This window comes from Apteryx rowi, unplaced genomic scaffold (genome assembly GCF_003343035.1).
Source record: "Apteryx rowi isolate R43461 unplaced genomic scaffold, aptRow1 scaffold_845, whole genome shotgun sequence".
In the NCBI taxonomy this organism is placed as follows: Eukaryota; Metazoa; Chordata; class Aves; order Apterygiformes; family Apterygidae; genus Apteryx; species Apteryx rowi.
In genome coordinates this window covers 40,733-63,150 of record NW_020451144.1, presented here as the reverse complement: position 1 = coordinate 63,150, position 22,418 = coordinate 40,733, and the positions used below count along the sequence as shown (strand labels likewise).

Sequence of the window (22,418 nt, the reverse complement as noted above, 5' to 3'; positions counted from 1 at the left end):
TGCTCAAATAAACAACTTTTTAGATATACAAGAGAATAAAGAATATATATCCAGCAAAAGTATAGGATGTCCTCACAAATTAGACTGAAATTGGTTTGTTTTAAAGCATAGAGAAAAAATTCTTCAGAAAACTTCAAACATCACAAAGTTATGAGCAGGACAGCTGAGTTGCCTGGTACCAGCCTCCTGGACAGGACTCTGGCTATTCTGAACTCGGACTGTGAACTAGACATTGTTGCGATGGGAGGTGATGGTGGAGAAATAAACTTGCCTTTCTGGTTTGGAGTTTAACTGGGGAGCCTGTAAGCAATTACTGGTAAATGTCAGGGTAATCAAATATGCCCAAACTGTCTGCTGCTGAAATCTGGAGATATACTCTGGCTAGGACCCCTGTCTTCTGTGATACGGACTAGGACAGTAGGAAGCTTAGAATTATATTAACTTCATACTAATGAGGACTTCTCCAGCAAGACAAAATTCTTCAGTGGGTGGTTAAGCTGGAAGAGTTTATGAGGTTTTAATGCTGCCCACAACAGAGTCTCTTTATTTTTAACTCTGGTCAGGAGAGACTGAAGCTTGACATTTCTTTGTTTGTTTGATTTGTTTTGTTTTGATGTTTCAAGCTGCAGGAATAACAGTCCCTACAAGCTTTTGTGCACTTCAAAGTTCAGCAAACGTTCCCTTTCAATCCACACTCTAGAAAACAACTTTAAATATAGCATAGTCATGTACAGACAAGTTTGGTAGTCTGGAGTGAATTAAATTCTATACCTTCAGGTGCTTATTTTCCAGGAGCTCTGGGGCAGCCACAGGCTATATAGCACAGCGTAGCCCAACTTCCTCTTCTACACTTAATACACGCAAACATCTCATGGACTGAGGCCATGATTTATAATTATTTTCAAACTGGGTTGTCTCTCTGAGCAAACAGCACTTTGCCACAAGCTGTTCACTCTTCACTTTTCTTCTGGTGGTAACCCTGCCATAAGACCTTCTCCAGACTAAAATGCTATTTTCCTCCCATGCAAATAGAATCAGCCAATCACATAGTTACTAGGCTGCACAAAATAACTACAGGACAAATACATCTGGGGGTAACTGGAAAGTTAATGCACCTTTCCACTGTTTCCCCATTTCTTTAACGAATCTCCAATTGCAATGGGCAAAGCAAACTCTTATGCAGGCGCAGTGCTGAGTGCTTATTTTCAGATACTCAGCTAAACTCTGAACTCATAGAGTTCAGTCAGATATTGCACATATTCCATATTCAAAATTTATAGAAGATTCACCAAATACTACTAGTCAAGCAAAACTATGTTTTCCAGAGCAGTTAAGGGGTAGAAAGTCCAAGTACTCCAAAACGGGTGTGGTACCTCTGAGAGTCTATGTATTCATATTCAGTCTGATAAGGTCTTCTTAAAGAGGGGCAGGTTTTAAAAACAGATGCAAAAACAAAATAGTATTAATTCTTTTGTGGGATTTTGGAAAGCAATAGAAATTCCTAATTCTGCTGGATTTTACTATTCTTTAGGACCAATCAAGCACAATCCTAGTGAGCACTTAAACATATACTTAAACGAAGCCTTGAATAATGACATCTTCTGAAATAGGTCCTTAATCACTGCACTCTACATGCAGTCTTTAATCCCACAGGATGGAAGTGCATTTGACAGACAACCTATATTTCAATGAAAAAAAATACCAGGGATAAAATAGCCACTGTTGGACAAGCACGCAAAATACGAATGTGTGCTTTCTACATAGTTGTATGGTCCCTTTTTTTTTTTAAATCACCAAAGAAACAAACATATCTGAATATTCCTTACCTTTAACATAGTGAATTCATATGGCTGATAACCTTTGAAACTTTCATGGATAGCTGCCATGGTGTGTGAGGTTTTTTCCCAAAAATGAAGAAGTGTTGTCTGTAAGGGAAGGTAAAATTTCAATACAATGTTAGCTTAAACACCAATCTGCTTTTAATGCAAGTTTTACCCCACTCCTCCATTATTAGCTGTATTAATAGTTGTGTCATATCTGCATATTGTCATAGTAATCTTTTTTGAAAACGTTTATTAACAGGAAATCTTTCTTTTGAAGGTCAGCATTCTCTTTGGATACCTGATATGTTGTTAACACATGAGAAAGGAGGTTGCATCTGCTTGCTCCCAAAAGATCCACTTTTTGGCAGACATCAGTCTTCAGTTTGTCAAAACTGAGTTTTGCATGCCGCACTTGAGCTTGAACCTTCAAACAAAGGGACAATTGTTTATGTAGTAATACAAAAAAATTCTCATTTTTCTACCGCAACTTCATCAAAAAGCAAACTAAGAAACCTTTAAGAAAATTAGACAACTGAACAGACTCACTTAAAAAATTATACATAAGTTTATTATAGCATCAGTCTCACAGAAATCAAGATGTGGCAGGCTAGAATGTACTAATTCTTACTATCGTCTATATTCTACATTACTATTCTTATAATATATTCAGTGAAGAAACTTTGTTTTCTATCCCCCCTACATAAGATGGGTAAAGTATTAAATATATACTGAGAAGATAATAATTAGACAATGTACTCATCTTGGTGTCTTTTTATAGAAATATCAGTTTAAAGCCTGATCAACAGATTTGGAACTGTGCTTACTACATAATATACATGCACACACAGACATCTACATGTACTTATCATAAGAAAGAAATTACATTGACAAACTATAAAGTCATCGATCTGCAGCTCTTGTTCACAGTACAGCACTGCAATAACTTTGAACTGCTACAAAAAGTTCTCGCATTGAAGTTTTTCTTATAAGATGGAGTGCTTTTCTTATTTATTACTATTTTAATAAAAATATGAAGGCTCCCTTTCTTACGGACAAATGGGCAAACAGCTTCAGTTTCAAAGACATTTATAGTTTTCAAACTATTCTTTTACCACCTGTTAGGTATATACAAGACACTGTCTATTAAACAAGCCACATGTTTGACAACAATACTAGTATTCTCATTGTTAGATATCAGGGTAGAAAGTTATGTGACATTTTGTGTCCAGGATGTCCCATTTTTATGACAGCTTTATATACATACTATCCTAAATATTATATTAACAGAAAAATCTGCATACAGCTCTTCATAGTTTTCTTCCAAGAAAATAGGAAATGATCAAAACACAAAATCTGATGATTTTCCTATATTCTTCCACAGTTAAAATAAAAAGTTACCCCCCAAAAAGTTTCACAGTGAAAAAAAATCACAGAATCACAGAATGGTTGAGGTTGGAAAGGACTTTGCAGATCATCTAGTCCTACCCCCCTGCTCAAGCAGGGTCACCTAGAGCATGTTACACAGAATCATGTTCAGGCAGGTTTTGAATATCTCCAGAGAAGGAGACTCCACAACCTCTCTGGGCAACCTGTGCCAGTGCTCTGTCACCCTCACAGTCAAGAAGTTTTTCCTCATGTTCAGATGGAAGCGTCTGTGTTTCAGTTTGTGCCCGTTGCCTCGCGTCCTGTCACTGGGCACCACTGAAAAGAGTCTGGCTCCATCCTCTTGACACCCTCCCTTCAGATACTTGTACACATTGATAAGATCCCCTCACAGTCTTCTCTTCTCCAGGCTAAACAGGCCCAGCTCTCTCAGCCTGTCCTCATAAGAGAGATGCTCCAGTCCCCTAATCATCTTTGTAGCCCTTCGCTGGACTTGCTCCAGTAGTGCCACATCCCTCTTGCACTGGGGAGCCCAGAACTGGACACAGTACTCCAGATGTGGCCTCACCAGGGCTGAGTARAGGGGGAGAATCACCTCCCTCGACCTGCTGGCAACACTCTTCCTGATGCACCCCAGGATACCATTGGCCTCCTTGGCCACAAGGGCACATTGCTGCCTCATGCTTAACTTGGTGTCCACCAGCACTCCCAGGTCCTTCTCCGCAGAGCTGCTTTCCAGCAGGTCAGCCCCAGCCTGGACTGGTGCATGGGGTTATTCCTCCCCAGGTGCAGGACCCTGCACTTGCCTTTGTTGAACTTCATGAGGTTCCTCTCTGCCCACCTCTCCAGCCTGTCCAGGTCTCTCTGAATGGCAGCACAGCCCTCTGGTGTATCAGCCACTCCTCCCAGTTTTGTATCATCAGCAAACTTGCTGAGGGTGCACTCTGTCCCTTCATCCAGGTCATTGATGAAGAAGTTGAACAAGACTGGACCCAGGACTGACCCCTGGGGGACACCGCTAGCTACAGGCCTCCAACTAGACTCTGTGCCACTGATCACAACTCTCTGAGCTCTGCCATTCAGCCAGTTCTCAATCCACCTCACTGTCCACTCATCTAACCCACACTTCCTGAGCTTGTCTATGAGGATGTTATGGGAGAGAGTGTCAAAAGCCTTGCTGAAGTCAAGGTAGACAACATCCACTGCTCTCCCCTCATCTACCCAGCCACTGAATGCAAATCATTGAATACAAATTAAATACATTTCCTTTATTGGCCTAACTCAAGAGAAAATACACATATTTTGTTCAAAATACACGGACTCAATCAAGTAAGTCAAGATCCAACAAACTTGTGTGCCCCTGGTCCTCAGAAGTGAATCCAGAACTGTGCAGTAAATACTTGTGCTCCCTGTACCATAAGGACAGATACATACCTCAAAATGCAATCCAAAGCAGTAGGGTTATCATATTTTTAACCTAGTTTTCCCAAACTCATTTATAGAGTATGTGAATTTCAACCAGGCAGAAAAATAGCAACAGATCTGCATCACAAATTCTTCAGATGACCAACTCACACAAATTGTGGGAACGTCTGGGGATGCTGAGTGCATGGCGACTCTTTTTCACCGGACTCATCAGATCAGCTGTGCATAAGTAATATAGTAGAGTGGCACATGTCATAGGTCTGAGTTCTCCGTAAAGAACGAATTACCATAAYTCAAAAGCGCTGACAAATGCAGCATTCTCACAAGTTAGATTTTGAACATGGAAAAAGACAGCATGCCTAGAAAAACTTGCCCCCCTCCTTTTTTTTTTTAAATAAGAAACATGAGTGATACTCTACCTTTATAAAATAGGTTGTGGTTAGTGCATTCATCTAGGAGGAGAAGTCTTGCACTTCGGTTCCTATTCTCAGGGTACCTCTACATTTTACACCAAACAATCAATTAACAAAACCTGAGTGGCAGTAATAACAACTAAATCCTACATTTCTTCGAACCTGATCCAGTACTCTAACCAGTAGACTTCAGTATCTTAGCGACTACTTGTGCTATTGTTGCTGCGTATTGGAAGAGCTTCACATGGAAAGGGGTTTCCATAGCTGGAAGAATTCTTTGGTAGGTAGGATACGTTTTGGTGAGGTGGAGACAGATTTGAACTCCCTTAGGGAAGAGGAAATTGCAACCGTGACTTCCACTCCTTAGGCAAGTACTATGAATGCTAAGCTACGATATAAAAGGAAGGACCAACAACTGCCAAGATATTCCCCTAAAGAGTGACCATATTTTGTGAAAAGCCTTACCCAGTCAGAACTACACTGGCATGCTCTGAGAGTGCCCCTTAGCTTGGGATCTTGACTTTGGGATCCCTTGACTTCACACAGCTTCTTTTAGTTTATGGATCTCAGCCTGGCTGAAGCACAAGCAAGGCACCATGCTATTTGTGCTAGGAGAATACTGATCACACGCAGAATTTTCTAGTCAAAACGGCAGGCGGGTAAAGAGCTTATGTGCCTCCAAGATTAGGCAGCAACAGAGGAGTTACGTGAGCAGTAGCAGAAGGAGTGGGGAGCCTTGGATTGCAGTACTGGGTAACACATCTGTGTCCTGCATCAGGTCCTCAAATTCCTTTTTTGCTTTAGCTCTGGGTGTCTGAGAACATGGATTTAGAATTTCAAGTCTAAAAAGGAGAATTATAAAGCAAATTGTAAGCCTGTGAAAAAAGGAACTTCTAATTGAAGTCCAAACACGAGATTACGGACATCTTTTGCCAGCAAGAATTGCTACAACAGGTAGGCATTTAAATAAGATATATTGCAGGGCTTTGAGAAACCCAGAGAGACTTAAGACTAAATTCTGATCTCAATTATATCTATGTGAAGGACTAAATTCTAATCTCAGTTATAGCCATGAATATCCAGAGAAACTCACCTGATGTCAGTGGACTGCTTCAAGTATAAAACTATACTTTACTTTAAAATGGTACCTCTGAGATCAGAATCTCTTTCCTGTGCAGTATGTGATAGCACTGGTTTTGTGAAAACAAAGAAAAAACAACTGTGACTTTGCATACTTATAGTCCAAGAGAACAAAGAGTATTAGCTCTGGGCAATCTAAATACTGTTTCAGACTGGATTTGGCTCTATCAAATGTACCTTATGTCTCCAATTCATTAGAAGAAAAAAAAATCCATAAAACAAAAAACCTGTAAAAGTTTCCAGTTCAGTAAAAAGTTAGAAAACTTCCACAGAAGATATTCTTTTTTTCCCTTTGTAGCATGTATCATTTTATTTTCTGCAAGGTAGGATCTTCTAGCATACAGCCTTCACAGAGATTTAGCATGAAACAACAATGTAACATTTATCTTAATATGCAATTAGTGGCTCTTTTAAAWATTAGAATATTTATAAAGAGAAATAGATGATTCACTTGACCCAATGTGGAATACAAGCCTATATGTTTGATATGTCAATACAGAGGATTAAAATACTTAATGCAGTGTCATGTTACCAAATGCCTCACATTTTTCTTGCCAATCAGGGAAGAGACAATACTATGAGAACTATTACATTAATGATGTTATTCAGCATTTTGATACACTGAACGTTTGCTAAGCAGTACTCTCTATTTTACAGCAGCAGTGCAGGACAGCCAAGAAAAAAACACTGCATAATACATCAGCATGATCTTTTGCCTTTTATGTGGGCCTACAAATGCATTTTCAATTCAAATTATTATTAAACATCTTTTAAGATTACTTGTAGCTTCAGGAATTAAGTTTAAAACCTTTATGCTTACAAATCATAATCTACTTAATACCACACAAGTTATCAGACTGAACCTTTGGTTTTCTACTCATGGAAAAGCTGATGTAATACATACTAATCTTCTCCTTTCTCTGCAATTACTCTTTAAGACACGACAGACAAAAGGACCTCATTGTGGCCTCAGTCCTGCAAATTCTTATGCATATATTTAACTTCATTAAAGCTGAACACACAAAATTTCATCAAAATCCTGGTCTCAAAAGAGCATTAGGATTCTACTGGCTGTTAGAAAACTGCATCCATCCAAATGTGACAAACAATTTACAGTGAAAAAGGCAGTTCCTAAGCATCTGGGCAAAGCACTTGCTAGTTTCACTCTACAGCTTTGAATTTTATGCTGTACAAGAAAATCTCATCATGGTACAGTTGACAAAAAAAAAGGCTACTGCTCTCAATCTTTTTCTTTTTCCTAGCAGCAACCTGGAGAAACTACTTTTAATTCCCCAAATGCAAATATCAAAATACTATATTTAAGGGATGGAATTCTTTAAAGAGAGCACATAGTAAAACACAAATTTGGAAAGCAGTATGTTATCAAATCGATAGCTTAAATAAATATAAGAAGCCAGATAAAACTGAAATAGTTTTAAAAGACAAAAAATTAACATTAAGATCCTAAGTCCTGGGGGCTTGAAAGTTAGACTCTGGTATGCTTGATTATAAGGGTCAACATTTGCAAACACAGGTTCCTAAATCCATATGCAAACAGAAAAGTCCCAATCTTCAAGGGTGCTAACATCAAAGAAATGTTCAGGATCAATCAAAAAACCTGTTTGGTGCATTTAGTAACTAAAATATGGATTAATCATGTATTTTCAAGGAACTTTTATGTCCTCTCTAATATTTCTGTGTTATTACTTCCTTTTAGTATACCATAAAATGCACAATTCATTTTCAGTAGTAGCTCAATTTCAGGGACGATTCAGCTAGTGAAGTGTCACCTCCAAAATGAACTTAGGTGGGATAAATGGCACTAACTCATTTTATATACAGTATATTTTTGTCTCAGCATTTTCAACATAGAAGCAGAAACAGATGCTTCCCATTTAGTTTGTCACCCAACTTCTCACTTACTCGATCCAAAAAGCATGCACAGTGTGTGCATAGGGTGGGAGGGGATTAAGTAAATCAAGAGGGGAAAAATGCCTGGAATATAGCAAACCTTCCTATTGGGGGTTCTGGGTAAACTCTACCAGCAGATGAAATCAGCACAAATCTCTGCATTAAATAAGTATAATACCTTTCTGGCAAAGATAATCATCGGAAAGACTACATGAAACTTAAATGCAAACTGAGTAGATTGTACTTGGAGGACAAACTGTTTATCATATGTTGCAGAAAGCAGAAGGAACCAGATTCTCAGGGCAAAACTGTAATAACCACCCGAAAGCTATGGAGTTATGACAAGGAGCACCCATTACACTTTTACACCGACATATACAAGTATTCACTGATTTTTTTTTTTAATTCAAGATTGATGCCTGCTAGTTTAAGAACAGAAAAGATAGTGTTTTTTATACAAAATGATGCCTGAAATTAAACTGCTCCATGTGCAACATAAGGACTTCCAGAGTCTTGCAGAGTATTAAACCTGATTCCAGTATGTTTTGGTATGTTCTGCATTTTGCCAGCTATATTTTGACTCAACTATTCCCTTGACTTGAAAGGATGACTCCCTCATCCTATTAAATTTGATTAAGCAAATTTGCAATCATGTTGCAGTTCATACAAAGGACTTAATTACCACTGCATGTCTACCTTTCTTACTCTTGAAAGCAACAAAAGTATGATCTGCCTTTTTGCCACAAAAGAACAACAGAGAAGACAAATTTGAAATAAGTATTTCCCTGTGTTGAGAAGAAAAACTCCAGCTATGTTTGCTGTACAGACAGTCATCATCTTCCTATTCCTATGCAGGACTAGCAGAGTGGAACTGCTACCCATGATTCAAATTCCCAGTCACTACAGCAGTATGGCAAAAAAAAAAAAGAAAGAAAAAAAAGCAATATTATGCCATTCTATAATGGACTATCAAGAAATGCAGCTTAATATGGATTCRTGTAACAGTAGCAGCATTTCACCATATTTACTGGGATCAGGTTAGACATCRGAACAATCACATTTCTCTGTCAAACTAGATCTGAAACATTAACTGTCTACAAACAGAACGATCATAAAGTCTACATCACATGCTGGTAAAAGTTTTATTTTTCCTTTAGTTCACAATAATTTTTGTTTCTAGTCAGAACAATGAAATCTCCATGATTTTAACATGTATTTTACTCTGCTTATACTATGACAAAACTGTCTAGAGAAAAACAAACTAGTAAAACATGACACTATAATTGAAATGTTATTCCCCCAAATGCAGCAGCTATTCAGGCAAACTTTGTCATTGACACCAGCCATATGTCAGCTATTTTCACAGTCTTACTGTATTTGAACTGTATGAGCTTAGAATAATTCTTACACTTAGATTTCCTTCTCACAAAATGAGATTATTTATTCAAAAACAGGATTTTTACCCACCTCTGTAATCAGAATGTGAAACATAACAGCTGTAATAATTTTAATTCATGCATAAGAACAATAGCCTCTGATGATAATTCACATTTTCATTTGAATATGTGAGTATTCCCTTTGATTTTAATGGTATTGCTCATTATTATTATTTAACATTTGCATTGTGGCAGTTATCAAGGGTTTTAATGAAACTGGGTCCCATTGCACTAGACACCAAAAAGCACTGAATAAATTACAGACCTATCCCAGAGTTATGGAATATGTAAGTACAGGCCTAAGGGCTTTTCCTCTAGCGCTAAGCGTGGATGACACCCATGCTAGCACAGGTCCAGCACCACAACCCGCTGGCAGGGAGTATCACGCACCTGCACAGGAGTCCCGAGCAGCGATTTTCCTGGCTATCTCCAAAATCGCAGAGACGGGCACTTGGCAGCTCAGGCTGAGCACAAAATGCAGAAAGTAGGAAAAAGCTCAAGGTCCTTTACAAGGTAGCAGCCATTTCTTCTGTTTTTCCATATAAAACAATTACATATCCCTATCCTGTAAACATAATTATGGTAATGAATAGCCTACACGACTCCTGATTTCTAGAGCATCGTTCTCCAAAAGCCCCACTGCATTATACAAATGGGCACACACACACTCAGGTCTACTACAGACTTTTCCATTGAGATCCCTACCAGCTAAACAGCATAAGGGCTGCCACTGGGTGTCTATATAACACATTCACGTGAACTTCAGCCTACAGCTGTGCTCCTGATGTGAGAATTATGACAGTTTGAAGGGGGTTTTTTGTTACACTGATTTATAATAAAAATATAAACACACCTAGTGTGCAGGCTGGTGTGAAGATAAGACTGAACTCTTCTACCTAAAATTGCAGACTTTGAGGGGTGCTCTTGCACACCGTATATCAGGTCTCATGGGCAAGGCCACGAGACTTTAAACTCCCCCCTCCATTCTCCTTCTATCCTTCTCAGCAAGGGATAATAAAGACGCTATAAGCATGAGAATATTTGTGTACTATACAAGGATTATATGACAGAACTAAGTTCCATATGGACACTTTACACCAACACGATAGCTTTGATACAACAAATAACTCTGAAATAGTGTGCAGCATGCACCTGATAAAGCAATGCAGTTTCTAAGGTCCATGAAATTAATAGAAATAAAAGAAGGCTTTTTGTGTTCTGGTCCATCTGTCTCTCTACTGTACACTGCACACTATGCTATAGAATAATTGTTTATTTTTATTTTTATTTCTTTTTAAATCAAGAAACTGATCATATTCTGGCAGCTCTTACTTCTGCTTGTAACATACCACACTGCCTCATGGCATTGAATAAATTATAATTTGAAAAGAAGAATTTTCAGGAGCTTTTTAGGAAGCTATATATAAGGAACTTTGCAAAGTTACATCACTCAGAACCTAAACTATACACACATAGTGGGTTGTTTTTTTTTTATCATTAGAGTTTCATCTTCCAAAATGGAACAGAACAACCTGAAAAGCTCTTAAGGTTGGATGATAATGTTCAGTACTTTAAATCCATTAGTAATCACAACTTTAAATACCCTCTATAACTGGAAAACAAAGTAATCGTAAAATAAGGAAAGCTTAACWTATTTGTGTTGGAATAAGTTTTCACAGTTTTTAAAGTACCTCAGATTTGTCATTATTTTTACTAAACCCAACACTTTTACAGAATATTGCAATTTTATGATACTATTTCAAGTAAAACATATTTATACTTCATTTACCTTTTTTTGGTACATTAAAAGCACTTCATTTAAAACATCCAGATATTTGTGATTAATAAACTTTCAAAATCCAGGAAGCACCAAAAAGGAGCCATTATTTTCTGTGATTCTGTGATTTTCAATACAGGTCCTGATAAACTGCAGAGCCCAAAGCTGTCTTTAAAATCGCAGTCACTGTTTTGGCTCAATTTTTGCCAGAATTTTTTCCTTATACTCAACAGAATTCCTATCCCTTTGGTCATTCATACCTGTACCAGCTTTGGGGATCTCTGTAGGTTTTCTAGAAAAGTCTTCCTAGGTAGAGGCCATGCACTTGGATAGAGAGTTTAAGGCCAGAACATATCATTAAATTTACATCATAAAATATTACTCCTATAATGACTTCCAGAAAGACCTCACAGGTAGACTCCATCTGCCTAGCTCAGATGTTGACATCTACACTGTTACCCTGAGATCACTTTTAGTTGATGCAGATCTGATGAACATAAACAATCGACTTTACAGTTTGATTCATCTCACCGTAAAAGTGCCCGTTTCTCTCCACTGACTATAAAGGGAGTCTTTGCTGACTAGATTAAGCGCAGACATCTACAACCACTGATGTCTGAAGTTAGGGGTGATGAATCCTAAGTAGAGTCCATAAAATAACCAACTTCCTTCACTGTTAATGATAACCTCAAAATGTGCACCTTTTTTCTATTTCAATTCATCTAGCATGAGCTTCCAAGCAACGACTTCATAAACTCTGATGAGTAGAGCAGAGCGCCTTTCAGTATCTGGTATTTTCTCTCTCTGCAGCAACTCACATACCATGGTCAAGTCAACTCTCCATCTTCTCTTTGATAAATAAGATAGATTGACCTAGAAACATCCCATCTTATGTAATTTCCCATTGTCCTCAAATTACCTCTTGCCCTCTTCTATACTCTCCAGTTTTCAAACTAGAGATGTGGACTGCTATCTATACTGACACAGACTGTATCAGTTTCCTAGAGACTACTGCCACTGGCTGACAGCTAAGATACTTCTTTACAGAAAGCCTTGACAAAAACTATTGCAGAAATCTTGCATATACACCAGCAGAGCTGCGATTTGCAATCTGCCACCTGAGAGGAGAAAAGAACCAAATACACAGGAAAAACCAGAACTCCAAACATGCTGTCCTGTTGTTAAAATTTCCAATCACTGGACATACTGCCATCGTGCTGGGGATACAAATACATCCCAGACAAGCTACTACTTCCATTCTCTGTTCTCTTTTTTGACTGAAGAGCTTTTCTTTTTTCCTGCCTATATAACTTTGTCTCAATTTATATCCGTGTTCTTAACCTCTCAGTATTCTTTGTCAGATGCAACCCTTTTCCTTCCCATTTTCAAATCCATGTCACCTGGTCAGCTGTCAGTGTTTTCTCTTGTGGTAAGCTACCTGGGGCAAAGACAAAGTTACATTAAAAGCAAAGCGCTCAGTGACCATTGCTTTATTTTTTTTCCTTTAACAGTAATATAAAAGTTCAAGATAACAAAAGATGTTACTGAGTACGTTCTCAGATAGTTACTGCTATTTTTAAATCCCAAGAGCGGATTTTTTTAAAATATCATATTTACAAAGCAGCCAGGTCATGGAAATGTACCATTATTTCTTTGTGGATTTTATTCAGTGGGATATGAAATTTGCTCTTTGTGTTACATTTATGTCAAACTTCCCTCTTAAGTTTTTCAGTATTCAGCTTGTAAAAATTTTATTGCCTTGAGTCTGTTGGCTCACATGCCATGTAACTTCAGCCTGACAGTAATGACTAAGCCGTGGTCATTACTGCTTACTTCATAACCACTGACAGTCAGCAGATGTGAGCAATTTTCTGACCCCTGTGAGGATGTAAGATTTATAGTTGGCTTGAATATTCTTCCTTTTCTTCAAAAGCAAAGGAGCTTGTACCATCTTCTTGATATAATCAATGACAGCTATCACAGAAACTGAATCCTGCCAGGTAGCTCTCCCTTTCTCCTTTATGCAAACACATACACATGTATCTTACTCCTTTTTCTCTGTTCCTTTTTCCACCTCCTAACTTCCTTCCCRGCCCTGTGTTGACTCCTGCTGTTTCACTCTGTACTTTTTCCAACTCTTGTGTCTGCTTAGAGATGGAGAAAAACTAGAACCTCCGCACACATTATGCAGGTGATGCCATGAATATTATACAGTGGCATGAAGATTTTTTTTCTATACATATCTTTCCTCCAGCCATAGCCAGCTTGAATCTGCAAGAGCATATCAGCTCAGGCTTAGCATTGGGGGGGAAAAGCTGTATTACTCTGGAAGAAGAAAAAGGCAGGAAAGCACAAATTATATGATCACAGATGTAAAACAGCTTTTGTAAAAAGAATGATAGATTAGGATTGTTCAGCCTAGAAAACAGATGACTAAGGAGTATGATAGAAGTCCATCAGACTATGCATGTAAAAGTCGGAAAAGACCATGCCTTGTCCAACACAAGAACTAGAGGGCATCCTATAGAACTAACAGTTTGAACTCAATGCAAAAAGACAGTGTATCCTCACATAACACCCGCATTAGCTGGGGCACTCTCTGATCACACAGTGATCTGTTGCGAGGGCCAGATTTTACATTGGTTCAAAAAGCAACCGGACAATTTTATGGAAAAAAGAACTCCCTAAGTGTTATGATGCCTTCACTGCTCAGAATATTGCAAGAAAATCTCACCATATATTTGCCCTATGCAACTCCCTGGGTATCTACCACTGGTCACCAGCGAAGACAGGTGACAGATTAGATGTTCTTTTATTTTATATCTATTACCATATTCACCCTTAAGAATAAGGTAATCCCATGGTATGTTCCCAGGTCAAGAAGGGTGTGTGAGCAAGGTGCAGTGCTGGACACAGACTGGCTCTGTGTCTTCTCATGGTGCTGCTGAAAGCTGTTCTGTGATGTAATGCAGCACAGACATATTAAATAAGGTTTTTCAAAAAGCTAGCAATTTCTTTTTTACTGCTGTAATACCTGTGTAATAGCAGACTTTCCATTATCAAAATTCAAAACCAAGTTGAATTACAGAAGTTTTTAAGAGGGTTTATTTTCAATTGCCAGGGTGTATTCAAGCATTGCCTATGCCCAAACATGCCTAAGTAATAGAAAGCATGTAAAAATACCTCCATATACTGTAACTGTATGAGAGCATGCAAGTTTTGCATTCACACAAATTCATTCATGGGGAGGGGTGCATGCACAATTTTCAGATGCTACAACACTTCTACAAATCGTAACTGCAGTGCAGAGAGAATCCCAGATCTTGGTATTTTACTTTCACATTTTGAACACTCACAGGCAGAGGTCTGTTTATGTACTAAGACTTGAGGTCTGAAGTTTGAAAACAGATTGCCAAAACCTACAGAATCCACCTGGACAGGCCTAGCTTAGCTTCCAGCGTCCATTGCCCAAGCATGCAGGCAGCCTCCCTCTCTTCCTGTTCAAGTCCTAGAGGGTTATCTGCTGAGTGAAATTTTTACTCGTGACATTTAAGAGGGGAGTGGTACACTGAACCACGTTATTGTCTATGTGAATCCTCTGGAAAAATGCATACAGCTAAATTACTTTCTCAAAAATAAAGAAGGGGGGGAATAGTAGTCTGCTAGAAATAAATATTGCTAGAATAGCTCTACTACTGGGTTAGACATTTTAATCAGACCAGGTCCATCAATTATAGGTACTCTAAATTCAGATGCCAAAAGTTTTCCTGTTATTCARTCAACATGGCACTCTAATTGAAGGCATCTCAAGAGAATGAGTTCTTTTCCTTGTCTGTTTAATAGTTCAACTTGAATTTGAAATCTTTTCCTCCCTACTACTGTGGTAGTGCTGAGATCTGGATTCAAGTGTATCTTGCAAACAACGCAGCAGGAAAATTTTATTATAGCCAAATCAAATTTCTCCGAGACATTTAAACTGTCTGTCCCAAGTAACCGTGTTCTCTGTGCTAAATACCAACTTCTGAACAACTGCCCTGCAGCAATATGAATATACTTTCTCCTCCATTATCAAAAAATAATCTAGTCCCTTCACAGGAAGGAAAAAAAAAAGACTAAAAGGTACAGCCCAATAGCACAGAAAAACTCTCAAGTTTTTTGGTCAGGAATTATCAGGAATTAAGACGACACATTCCTTCTCCCTGATTTCTGCCCCTCTAGCATGGCCCAGTGTAGGCAGACACAGCATGTCATTTGGTGAGAACACAGCCTCTGCAGAACCCTTTCCATTTATGCAGCAGCTGGATGCAGCCCTGATCAAAGTTACATTTCTGAGCACAATCCAGCAAGTTCAACCAGCCAAAGAACAGACAACAAAATCTGCAAGCTTTAAGCCTCACAACAGCTTTCACAAACAGAGCAGCACAGCACAATTCTAGAATATGAATCCAATTGGTCTATTAGCAAATCAGTTCATTGCAATGAAACATACACAGCAAAATGCACAGATAATGCAACATGCCACCTTAAAAAGAAAAAAAAAAGAATTCTATCAAATACAGGATGCAAACAAAACTCAAATCTGAGATGTTGGTGCTTTTTATAACTCTAACTATTTTTTACTATAAAATAAAGGCAATTTTGTTAAATTTAAGGAGCTGGAAGCAACAAGAGTAGCATTCTTTAGTTTGTCAAAAAGAAGCTGCAGGACATTATTGAAATTAAAATCATAGCATATTAATTAATTAAAAATAAGATCATAACATAGTCACACACTAGAAATCAGGCAAAGCAAAATAAAAGTTACTGAGTCACACCACCTTATAAGATTCAAAAGCCTTCAGGCTCTCTGTTGCAGAAAAGAAGGAGATATGTTAGCTTTCTACAGCTTAACTAAACTGTTTTAAAAATGATTGTGAATTAAACAGATGCTAAGCTTGTTTACACATGACTTATTTCAAATTAAGGGTTGTTTACTTGAATTTAAGCTGGGAAAAATACATTTTTAAGCTAAACTCAAATATGCTATTCTCAAAGCATAGCAAATATTTACACAGAATTTTGCACCAATTAAACTACATTTAGGCCCCACCTTTCAGAAGAGTAGTATATCCATACAGACATACATCTCCCCAGGAAAATGGGTTATATTTTCTCCTGGCTTTGAACTGGATCAAAGGAGAAGTCATACAGTCAGATATCTGATTCAGCTGAGAGCTGGAACACTAGCAGTGTCTCCTTGTAACTCACTCACAGTGGGTGAATGCAACTTGCCCTGGTGATCTGGTATTTGTGACACAAAAAGGCATTATAACATAGGAAAAAAAAACTAAAAAAGCAGCACTGTGGACAGGCTACAAGACAGGCACACACCCAGGGCAACTACACAAGGCAGCAAAACCTACATGCGCAGCCTTAACTGGGCAGAACATACCCATTTTGACATGACTGGTAGAGGGCCTTTAACTTTTGCATTATTGTAATTCTTGGCCTGTTACAATTTCATACACCCACATCCTTACTTGAGGTCTTTTTGTTTGTTGCATAGGGCATTTATTTTAATTCATCTGGCAAAAACAGCCTCACTCAAATCTCTCACTTTACCAGGCCAAGTCCTTGTCAAACCTGTGACAGGAATAATTTCCAGACCAAGACAGGTCTTTACAGGAATAAATTGTGTATAAAATCAGCTTTACCTCTCAAAGCTTATACCTTCTGAATATTCTTTGATCATCAGCCAATACAGAACATAACTTCCTCGAGCAATTACAAAGGAAAGATTTCTCATAGTAGTTTTATTCATATTTACAGCTCTGATCAATATGCAAATTATTTTAAAAAGGGAACAATTATGAAATAATTTAAAAGAAAGGAAGGCAACAATTAGCTTCTAACTTTGTTAACAGAAGGTCAGCTCTTTCTACTTTAAGAAGCCTTGATACATGCCTCAACTTTCTGTTTGTCACAAGTTTCAGTATTACTCAAACTCAGGATGTGTGCTATACTAGTTTGAAAGAAAAAAAAATTGACACTAATACAGACCTTGAAGCAATGACATACAAACAAAATAATTAACAATAATTCTTCTACTCTTTTGACCAGGAGGAGACTGCTAAATTGCAAATAACAAGGCAACATTCATCTATAACATTGTTTCAAAGTTTTGGGATAGATTTTCATTAGGAGCCCTGAATGTAGTTCTAATAATGAGCACACGTCTGTCTGTCTGCAATTGTGAGCAATTACCACAACAGCATGCTTTGACCCAGACTATTCTAAACTGCAAACAGGTGCACATTTTTGTGCATGAACATACACACTTTTTAGGTTAGAGTTTGCTTCTGATATCTCAGAACATCACCTCAAATGACTATGAGGGAGCTGACAAAATCCAACAGTTCTTTGCACAGATGCATATAACTTGATACAGTCTGAAATTAAGAGAGCCACATTTTATTAATATGATGAAGTCTAGGAGATGCCAAAAATAGTTGTAAATGTTCATGTATGCACAAAAATTTGTAGCAAGAAGCAGGCCAACCAAAATAGATGGAAAAGCAAAGAAATAAGCTTTCAGGTATGCAAGAATTTCTTCAGCTCTAAACTCATACTAATTAAGCGAGTATTAAGCGAGCTAGCTGAGAATTGCTCTGAGTTTATCAGAGTTTGTTATTGCGTTAATCATGTCAGACAATTTGAGAGCAAAGGGTGGTTGGCACACTAGGGGGTTGCTGGCAAGGGGAAAGCAATTAGGCAGTTAGCGCAAAGAGGGGCAGGTAATTAGTACTATTCGAACACTGAAAGACCAGCCGAAAGGACCATGTAGAGAAAAGTCCAACATACCACAACACCAATCTCTGCTATGCCCATGATTTTACTTATCTAGTAATTACACAGTTCAGTTTCTAGCTCATTTACTGAAGAGTTTTTGGAGATCTTGAATCCTTTAGCTACAATGTCCTCACAGTTAGAAAATGTCATTTTAGTTTTTCATCTCTTTGCATCCAAATTGAATTCTTCAGGGCAGAGGCRAGCTTGTTATGTGACTCTGCAGCCCTTTTGGACAGGGAGATGGAGGAAGTGAATAAACTGGAATTAGGTAAAGGGATGTGAACAGCTCCAGTTCAGGTGCAGTAAGATTTTCCCCAGCAAAAGTGCCAGGGAACAGTAAGCTGGCCTGCAAGATCCTCTTTGCAAGTGGGAAGAATGATTGTATGCTTGACAGGGGTMGATGTAGGAAGTGCTGAGGAAGGCCACTGCCAGAGATGCCGCAAATCCTAGCAGCATTAGTGCAACACATACACTCCAAGGAAGCTACCTGAAGGAAGATGACCAGGATGAGCAAGTTGCCTTAAATAATATTTAGTCCCTAGGTGCTCTGAGYCTCCCAAGCACAAAGCCACAATGTTCACAGTACTAATGCATGAACAGAACTTCCATATTGGAGTTTTAGGTTTTTATACTCTTTTAAACCTCTTTCTGCACAGAATATGAAATAATTTCCACTAATAATTGAGATTCACTGATAACGCAGCATCTGTTGTATGTAATCCTGTGGACTGTTATTACTCCAGTTTGACAATGATAAACACACCTAAGCTATAACATTACTTGAACTCACTATGCTGTTAAATAGAAAAATAAATACATAAGGGCTAATCGGGGTTTTCTGGTTAGTGTTTAATGAATTAATAAGTACATCTCTATTTCCCTCATGATAATTACATATATATTTTTTTCCAGATAAAAATTCAGAAAGATTTTACATATCACATAAAAAAAAAAATCTTTCTCTAGTGCTCTTCAGACTTCATATTGTGCTATCATAGAAAAAACAACAAGACATTTGAAACCTAAACAGGGTTCAGGTAGAATATCCCTAAAACAGAGATGAAATGGCATGTTAGCTCATATATTTTTTCTTGTCAGAATGGTACTTTTTTTTTTAATTGTATTTTTAATTTGGTTTTATTAGGTGAAAGAGAAAAAACAAATATAGTACCTTCATAATTATTCAACTCCTATGTAGTATATAACTGAACAGCAAAGGCCTTGTGAAGTAAAAGCAGATGGACTACATTATGAATGTGCCTAGGCATTTTAGGAAAGTCTAAGAAAGAATTCCTGGGCAGTGGCGACCATAGAAAAACTTGGTTCTCTTGTGTAAACAATGTTTTCCCCAACAGCTGTATTCCCCTTCCTGTTTATTCTTCTCTCCTGCAGAATTCTCTTGGTTTAGTCACATCTGTATTTCATTTATTTTTTGAAAATATTTCTTTAGCTCTCCTCCTAGCCTTTTCAGATTGTTAAGGCTGAGGAAATTTTCCAAATCTCATTTGTCCTTTCACAACTTATTTTGTTTACATTTTCACACTTCATTTAGGCTCTGAATTCACAAAATGATACACATGGGTTAGGGGCCCTGCCCTCACAGACCGGTTTGCAGAATCAGTCTCCATGTGAGCACTAGAAACTGATTAGGCAATCACCATTTCTTTCTGATTTTAAGATCTGAATACAGTAGAATAATTAAGTGAAAACAGTGTTCGGTTGAATCATTTTTTAAATCGGAAGATTACATTTAATGGTTATGTATTTCTATAATTAGATCTCAAAAACTGCTGGAACCTGAAGTTTGTCACAACATATATGAGAGTGCCTTTTTAATACGAGGGCTACCAAGTCCAAATTTGATGTAATAATTATTAGCACTACTATTCATTTAAATCAATTACTTACATATTTTTGGATTATTTGCTGTATCCTGGTGAAACAGGACAAGTTCTATTAATTATATGATGAGCAATTTTTAGAATTATGTGTTTGCCTCTTCTTGAGATAAACCTAAGTCTGAAATTGCAAAACAATTCAACCTAGTCTACCTTTTTCGCATTTCAGCTAGATTATGAGAAACAAGGTCATTCAAAACTATATTGTATCTGTAGCCTAGCACTTAGTTTTGTTCTATTTTACAGCCATTTTTGCTGGATATCACTCAGAGTCTTCTTTCTCAAAAAGAATTGAAGAGATGATGAGGAATCTCTCAAGGGCAAGCAACAATCTCTGGAAGCAAGCATATTCTACAAGCAGTACATCCTAAGATGATGTAATCTGTTCCATGAAGCTTGATTCTACTTTTAAGTAGCATCCTTTTATTATGCTTTTAAGAGGGCATCTCTATTGCACATTGTTACTTTGCTTTTAACCCAGTAACAATCATCAGTGATATTTAATATACATGAAATGGCTTCAGAAAACTATTGATTTTATGTTAGTCTACACTGATTCTTACAAATAGTACTCGAAATGGTAATTTAAGGTTATACTACTATAAAATGTTTATATTGTGGAGAACATTTCTGCTTGAGGTCATGTTATCAAAAAAGGCCTATCTTTTATAATTTTGTCTTAAAATGCTTGAGCATTTTGTATGTAAACTGTCTTGAATTGTTTGGTTTCTCCACTTAATGTTACTGAATCTGACTTTGGAGAACCTGGGAAAAACATTACAGCAGAAACTGCACAGAGGCAATATTCTCAGCACTGAAACTCCATCTGCCTTTACAAGGAGAGACAATAATGACAAAGCAAAAAACTATGATTTCTTACAAAGAGCACTTATTTTTGTTTTTCAGTACCATGGTTTCCAGGTAAATCATTCTTATAGATAGACTCACAGATTTAACACGTCCAGAATCACATATATCCAGATTAAAAAACAATGATGTTTTAAAAAGAAATGTTGTTCTTAGTACTATTGCCTATTAGAATGAAACCCAACATACTCTTGGCAGCRCAGGCATGTCACAACAAGTGACAGATGTAAATGTTGCTTATCATCATATTGTAACAGTATCCAGTTATCTCTATTGTCACATTGCTCCATGAGGATGTGGGTCTCTGAGTACAGAGAGACACTGTATTACTAATTCTAGAGTACACAGCTACTTGCAGCAAATATTATTGGGTCTCCTGGAACCTTAGCTATTAATTTAATGAGAAGCAGTAAACCAAATCAGCAAACAGACTGGGTTTTCTTTTTGCTTTGTTGTTGTTGTTTTTGTTTCAAGGGAAGATTTTGAACCAAGAGTGATAAAGATGGATTGTGATAGATTGGATAGAAAGTAATAGATTTTTGTCATCTCACACTCCTGGTAGGTATTATGAAAGCCAGCATTATTTTTCACATTATAGTGCCACAAAAAGCTCGTATCTAATGTGTGGTCTACTAATGCTACTCATAGGTCTTCCTGATGTCCCCAGAGCAAAACAACTATCTTCCAGTCTTAGGCTGCTCTCACACATGCAAAGGCCTACATATTTGTCACCTAAAGGCAAAGGCACTTTAAATTTTCCAGATGAACTTAACCTTGAAAGTTAATGTGAAAGTATTACCTAAGGAGAAATGGAGATGACTGATGTCTACAACAATTTTTTTAAAACCAAAGCTGGTAACCAGTGAATAACATAGCTGGCTGTACACATGAATCACTTACAGTGCTATTTGTAACTATGGCAGCTGAAAGTGTATTGATTACACCACTGTGACTGCAAAGGCCACAGACATTTTTCTTTAAGATGTTGGTATACTTTGCTGCTTGGAAAACCAGAAAACTTTCCTGCCTCATATCATCTGCAGATGTAATTAGCATTAGTACTTTTTTTGGTTGAGCTTTTTAATAAAACTAGGACAACACTAATCTCCACAAAACTTCTAAGAGAGTCATTCTCAACTGAATTACATTTATTATAAGTACCAAAACACTTGGAAAATATATTACAAATGCACAATTTTGTGTTGGCACAAAAACAGTTTAGTTGATCTTGAAGGTATTTTCCATCCTTATTTTCTGTGATTCTCTGAAACTTTGTTTAGAGTCCCATAGCCAGTTTTCTAAATTCTTGAGAGTACTTATTATTCTAGCCAATATAAATTCATTTTTCCAGTAATCTTTCACAAGGAACTGCAACAAACACTTTTGTACAATCCAGATTTACTACATTTAGTGCATTTTTTCTACTAATTTAATAAATAAATTAAAAAAACAATGCTATTCTGTGATGTTATTTATAAACCTATGTTGTTTACTACTGTTCACTTTGTTAACCTCTA

At 37.4% G+C, this 22,418-nt stretch overlaps 1 protein-coding gene across 1 annotated transcript in view; it reads right to left on the bottom strand.

The window, feature by feature from the left end:
- Positions 1 to 22,418, bottom strand: part of ICA1 (islet cell autoantigen 1) — a 61,030-nt gene that overhangs the window by 22,959 nt on the left and 15,653 nt on the right. The window contains exons 6-7 of the mRNA XM_026090027.1: positions 2,122 to 2,247; positions 1,827 to 1,925 (exon numbers count right to left, since the gene is read on the bottom strand). Of these exons, the coding sequence (XP_025945812.1) occupies positions 1,827 to 1,925; positions 2,122 to 2,247 (225 nt within the window). The remainder of the gene's footprint in view (positions 1 to 1,826; positions 1,926 to 2,121; positions 2,248 to 22,418) is intronic.